Source organism: Orcinus orca, chromosome 19 (genome assembly GCF_937001465.1).
Source record: "Orcinus orca chromosome 19, mOrcOrc1.1, whole genome shotgun sequence".
Classification (NCBI taxonomy): domain Eukaryota; kingdom Metazoa; phylum Chordata; class Mammalia; order Artiodactyla; family Delphinidae; genus Orcinus; species Orcinus orca.
The window spans coordinates 18,158,588-18,165,151 of NC_064577.1; the positions used below are offsets into that span (position 1 = coordinate 18,158,588).

The 6,564-nt window shown below is 59.5% G+C and overlaps 1 protein-coding gene across 1 annotated transcript in view; it reads left to right on the plus strand.

The window, feature by feature from the left end:
- Positions 1-6,564, plus strand: part of LRRC75A (leucine rich repeat containing 75A) — a 35,519-nt gene that overhangs the window by 25,685 nt on the left and 3,270 nt on the right. The window contains exon 3 of the mRNA XM_004266813.4: positions 5,759-5,874. Within this exon, the coding sequence (XP_004266861.1) occupies positions 5,759-5,874 (116 nt within the window). The remainder of the gene's footprint in view (positions 1-5,758; positions 5,875-6,564) is intronic.

Genomic DNA, 6,564 nt, shown 5'->3' on the forward strand with positions numbered 1-6,564 from the left:
GGGGGCAGTTCCAGTGCCCCCCTCCCTCCACGCAGGCGGGTCTGCAGGTGGCCAACTGCCCATGTCGACCCCAGGAAACAGGACAGGGCTAAGGGGCTGCGGGCTGAGGCCAAGGGGTCCTGCACTGGGGAGCGCTAGAAGGCCATTCATAGGTGGTTTTGCTCAGGATCCTACATCCAATTACCATTGACTGGGTGGCTAATAAACAACAGACACTCATCTCTCACGGTTCTGGAGGCTGGAGGCTGAGACCAGGGTGCCGGCCCGGGCAGGTTCTGGGGAGGACGCTCTTTGTGGTTTGCAGGCGGCCACCTTCTCCTTGTGGCCTCACGTGGCAGAAAGGAGGTGAGCTAGCTCTCTGGTCTCTTCCGATAACCCTCGTGGCCTCATCCAATCCTAATCACCTCCCAAAGGCCCTCCCTCCAGACACCATCACGTTGGGATTGGGGTTCAGCATATGAACTGGGGGCGGAGGGGGGACAAACATTCCGTCCATCGCACAGGTGTAACCTTCTCAGGTCACTTAATTAGCTGAACTTCGTTTTCCTCAACTCGAATGTGGACACAGCCATGCCCTCCCCTGTAAAGCTGTCTCCAGTGCTCAGTGAGGTGATTTACAGGAAGCATGGGCGTGTGCCCGGCACGGCCGAGAGCCTCGTGCCCAGGAGCTGAGGTGTAACCAGTCTGTGGGCGCTGACCACGTGCCAGGCAGGGTGCTCAGACTTAGCAGGTCAGTTGTGGGACACAGAAGCAAGAATGTCGCGGCCTCAGGCCCAGCCCCTGTGGACTCAGAGTCTTGGAAATCAACAGGCTGATCGCCAACCCAGATTTCCAGAGGCAGCCAGAGTGGGGTCCACCCCGCTGGAGGCCTAGGGCCTGGCCAGTCCCCTCCGCGTACCCAAGGCCACGTGGCAGGAGACACACACACACACACACACACACACACACACACACACACACACACACACGAGCTGGCTCAGGGCTAGCCAGGCCTTACTGCTCGGACCTCTTTCACCTGAGAATTTCAGATCAGCCCAAGTGTGTGCCGGGAGGTTGTAGACAAAAGGGGGGGCGGGGTCTCCCTTAGCTGTGAGAGGGGACGAAGAAAGTAGCCGTTTCTGGTCCAACTCCTGGGGAAGCATCCACAAGACACAGAATCCTTCCCACTGCTAAGACGACCACCTCGAATGAGTCCTGTCTGTTTTCTCAACCTACCGGAAACCCCCTCCTGTACCCCGGCAGGGTGTGGGCCGAGACCCTAGACAGGGCTGGGTCTGTGCCTGCCCGCAGAAGGGGGAAGAAGCAAAACCCCATCCCGCCCCTGACTGCGTATCGATGAATCCCAAGTCTGTATCTGCAGCCTGGCTTTAGACTCAAAAGTCTCCCCACTCCTGGACATTTCCGCCTGGGTGTCCCTAAATCACCCAGAACAAATCCCCCTGTCAGCGCGGATCATGTCACGGGAAGTTTTAGGGACTCCTTCCTTCCAACCCAGCACATCTGTTCCATCCTGTCCACCGTCAGGCTTCCCACCAGCAGACACTAAAATGAGGGTGTATGCTCAGTGATTTGTTGAGGAGCTCTCCCAGAGCCACCTTGTGTTTTTTTTCTTCTTCTATATTTTATTGTATTTTCTATTACTGCATAGCAAGTCACCCCAAAGCATGGTGGCTTAAAACAACAGACATTCACCATTGATCCACCTCTGCAGGTCAGGAATTCAGGAGCAGCACAGGCGGGCGGTTCTAGTCAGGGGCTCAGGACACTGGCCCAGGCTGTGAGTCCTGGTGGCTCGACGGGGACTGGCAGGGTAGCATGGCTGCTGGTGGGAAGCCTTAGCTCCGAGCCCCGTGGCCGGTCCACAGGACTGCTTGAGCTTCCTCACATCAGGGCAGCTGGCTCGCCCCAGAGCGGGTGATCCCCGAGAGCAAGGGAGAAGCACAGTGTCTCCTATGAGCCAGCCTCAGACGTCACATACTGTCCCTGCTGCCGTAGCGTATTGATCACCCAATCAGCCCTAACGCAGTGCGGAAGGAGGCTGTACCCTGCCAGGAGGCCAGCGTCCGTGGGGGCCGACTTGGAGGCTGGCTAAAGCAGGGCGAGAGTGAGAAGAGTTAATCCTGGGCCTTTCTCTCCTGCCCTCTGACCTCCCTCCCGTTAGCTGAGTCGCACTGACAGCCAGGAGCAGGAGGGCCGGGTGGTGCCGCCTGTGAGAGCTCAGCCTTCCCAGCACAGAGAGCGGGGTGGGGAGTGAACAAACAACGCAGCACAGTCTCCGGATCTGCAGCAGCGTCCAGGGTGCAGTAGACAGGGCAGTCATGTCCGATGACTGAGTTAGGAAGCCTTGGGTAGCGGGGTGGGGAGTGAACAAACAACCCAGCACAGTCTCCGGATCTGGAGCGGCGTCCAGGGTGCAGTAGACAGGGCAGTCATGTCTGATGACTGAGTGAGGAAGCCGTGGGTGCAGAGCGGTCGGGGCTGTGCTTGCTACACTTCTTGGGGTGGGGGGTTGAAGACGGCAGGGGAGTCGGAGGGACACGGTGACCCGGCCCGGAGGGGCCTGCAGGTCTGCCGCGGGCCTCTCTCCCAAAGGGTCAGTGAGTCCCTCAGGCAGGGTCTTCTCCGAGGCCCGCGGTCAGCGGCACTGGGCCGGTGCCCAGTGTACCCGACTTGCGCCACAGCCCCTCCCCCTCCTTCCTTCTCCACGGGTGGGAGGGAAAGCTGCAGATTCCGCAGCCTGCCTTGCAGCCTCCTCTGTTGCAAGCAACAGAAAACTCCGCGGCCTGCCTCGAGCCAGGAAGAGGACTTATCCTTCCCGGTGGCAGCCAAGCTTGAAAGAGGCACTAGAACCCCAAACAGCACAGACACCTGCCCCCCTCCCTCTGCTCCACCCAGCCTCACTCCCCGCCCCCCGTACCCACACCTCATGGCTGCCCGGGGCTCCTGAGTTGACTTGTCAGTGTTCAGCCCCCGAGGAGTCTTGTCCCAAGTCGGGACTCCCCCAGGGTCCGCCTCTGGACCAGTCAGCTGTGGCTTGGGAGTGGGGTGTGGTCCCACAAAAGCGCCGCTGGGCCCCGCGGCTTTCCGAATAAGAGGAGAGGGGCCAGCATCCTCCTTCTTCGCCTCCTTCCTCCCCTTCCTTCCTCATCCTCCACGCTGGGCTACTCCTGCTTAGTCCTCTCCCTGCAGGAGGAGGCCTGGAGGGGGCTTCCGACAGTGATGGGGTTGGGAAAACGTAGGTGGGCTTGCTTGAGGCTTTTCTGGTTTGCAAACGATAGAAGCTACTTGAACCAACCTTTGCAAAAGATTCATCCCTCAAGGGCAGAGCAGAGCCCAGCCTCAGAGCGGCTGCGGGGTTTGGATCCTGATGCCATCCTACACGTCGAGTGGCCTGCCACCCCCTCCACTTCTTGGTGCCTCGGTTCCCGCATTTGTCAAGCGGGATTGTAGGGGCCCCTGTTTCATGGGATGGCTGTGAGTTAGTGCCCAGCGTATAGTAGGTAATATAACTCGGTAAACGTTAGCTGTGTTTCTTTAGTCCAGACAAGCGGAGGGGCTCTCACTTCCGAGGACATTAGCTCACGTTTGGCCTCGGGTCCGCTGTTAAGTGACCACATCTTCTGTCCCTGTTTAGTAGATGAGGAAACAGGCTCAGGTTGGGGGCCTCGCCCTGCGCGCGGCTGCCCCCTGGTGGCAGTGTCGGCGCACTGCGGCGGCTGCTTTGCCGCCTCTTTTCCTGTTTCTTCCTTCCGGGCCTGGAGGGCGGAGGGAGAGTACGTGGCCCCCGATTTTGGAAGCCCTGCGGGAGGTTAGGTTTAGGGCCAGGAGCTCATTCTTCGGCTTTGGAACGGGTGCTGTGGGAGACTGACCACGTTCTGTCCCGGGTGGTCGCAGGGGTGATGCCGGGCAGACCACCACACCCCACCCGCTGGTCCTTCTTGTCTTTCAAGTGTGTCCACCTGGCAGCACAGGGGAATCACCGGGGGAGCTTTTAAAAGTGTCCGTGCCCGAGCTGCCCACCCAGCGCTGCGGGGTGGCCCAGGCAGCAGTGTTGTCTAAAGCTCTGGGTGATTCCAGCATGCAGGGGTCCTGGGTGCAGACCCTCAGCTCGAGGTGTGCCAGCCCCTCCCCTTCTCCCTTTGGCCTCCAAAGTTGGCCTTCACCCCGGCCAGCACCGTGACCCTTGGGATACGTTCCAAGACCTTCATGGGATGCCTGAAACCGCAGAGAGCACCAAACCCTAAAAACACTGTTTCTCCTATACTAAAGGGCAGGTAACATACACAGCGATAACGCGCTGTACAAAGGGATGATTTACGTCCCAGGCGGGAAGGAGCGGGACAGCAGGCAACTTCATCACGCTGCTCAGAATGACGCACAATTGTACACGTCTGAGTTTATTTCTGGAAGTTTCCACTTAATATTTTCGGACCGAGGTTGACCACAGGTAACCTGAAACCTTGGAGGGCCAAACAGCAGATGAGGGGTGGGGGGGACAGCACTAACAGCGTGATGATGATCATGGTAATAATGGTAATAATGGTAATAATCAAGCCAGCCTTTACTGGGCAGCCACTCTGTGCCAGGCGCCACGTCGCGTTGCTGTCTGCAAGTGGGTTTGCATCCGTGCCTGGTACTTCCTGGCCTTGGCCCTTGGCACTGGACCATCTGGTGGGAGCACACGCTCTGGGCCACTCAGTCTCCCAGGCCTCGGGGACTCTTCGTTGAATCGACTCCCCTTGAGACAGAGTTGGAGCCTCTGAAATCTCTCTGCTGCATCCTTTAACCCAGCGTACTTGTTTGCTGGGGCTGCCATGACAAAAATACCACTTAAACAACAGAAATGTATTTCCTCACAGTTCTGGAGGCTGGAAGTCCGAGATCAAGGCATCAGCAGGGTTGGTTTCTTCCGAGGCGTCTCTCCTTGGCGTGTAGACGGCCGTCTTCTCCCTGTGTGCTCATATGGTCTCCCCCTGTACATGTCTGTGTCCTGATCTCGTCTCACGAGGACACCAGTCGTATAGGGTTAGGGCCCCCCGCAGTGATCTCATTTTACCTTCATTACTCTTTAGCGGCCCAATTTCCAAAGACAGCCACACTCTGAGTTATTGGGGGTTAGGACTTCAATTTAAGAACTTGGCGGAGGGACACAATTCAGGCCATAACACCCGGGGTCTCAAGGTCAAATGCTGATGGGCCAGACAGGTAACGAAGACGAATGAACTGGGCCGGAACCACTTGGCACCTCATTCTTTTATTTTCCCACCGTTGACGTGGGCAGAAGAGATGTGGTAAAGTATTTCACCGTCCCCTTTGCTGTGTGGAATACGCGAGCAAGGACGTTTGCTTGTGGTTGAATCCCCAGCTTCTAGAGCAAGTGCCCGGCACCTAGGAGGTACCCAGTGGATATGTCAGGCGAGCGAGTGAGCATGATAAGGTGGCCCTGGGCATCGGGGAGTGGCAGGGACCGTGGCGACCCTGGCTAAGGGGTCAACTGTCAGATCACCTGGAATCCAGACGTCTATAGAAATCTCAGGTTTTTCAATGATAGCAACGAATTCACAGAAACTAAAACCATCGTACAGATGAGTTTGCAACCCCTGCTCCCTGCTCAGGGCGGCCACCTTGGGCCTGCACAGCAGGCCTCCCCAGCTCGGCCTGGGGTCCATGCTGGTCCCGCAGAGGCAGGAAGCTGGAGGTGGGGGCCTGGGCTCCCTGCCTGCTCCATTGACTCAGGGACCTGTGGCTTCCTCTGCAGGAGGGCGACGCGCTGGGCGCCATGGAGAAGCTGTGCCGGCAGCTGACCTACCACCTCAGCCCCCATTCCCAGTGGAGGCGCCGCCGCGGGCTGGTGAAGAGAAAGCCACAGGCCTGGTGAGTCGCGGTCACCCGAGGCGGGTCTCCTCCGCTGCTGCCCAGCCGCCTCCCACTGGGCAGCTCAAAGCCAGCTGTGCTGGGCCGGTTGTTGGGGAACAGCACTGTGTCCCGGGGCCGTGGGGGGAGGGCAAGAGCTGCTTGGAGAAGGTGAAGTGAAGGGCTGGGGGCCGGGGGAAAGTGGCAGGCAGGACGGGCATTCCAGGTGGGCAGGAGCCCTGGGAGATGCTGGTGGCTGGGCCCCGCTCCGTGTGGTGGGATCTGGGGGTGCGCGCCCGTTCTGATGCTGGGGGAGGGGGACAAGAGGGGTTTCTGATCCTGGTGCGCTGAATGCGGGCACTCGCCCCACCACCTCCCTCCCCCCAGCCCTCCTGATGTCTGCCAGGGGGACCCAGGCCCCAGCCTTGTCCCTGGCGTACAGCAGTGAGGACCCTCAGGGCTCGTGGGCCCCCTGCACCCTGGCCCCCTGCACCCTGGGGACACAGGACCTGGGAGCCAGAACAGCACCGCAGAAAGAAGCAGAGGGGCACGGTTGCAAATCACGGAGCAGAGCGGCTGGGGTCCCGAGGCTCTGGCAGGGCCCTGCTGGCGCGCAGGCTCCTCCAGGCCCCACAGATGGCAGGGGAAGGCCAGCCTCCTCGCTGAGCAGAAGAGCTCTGGGCCCCCTTCCCTTCTCCTGGACACCACCCC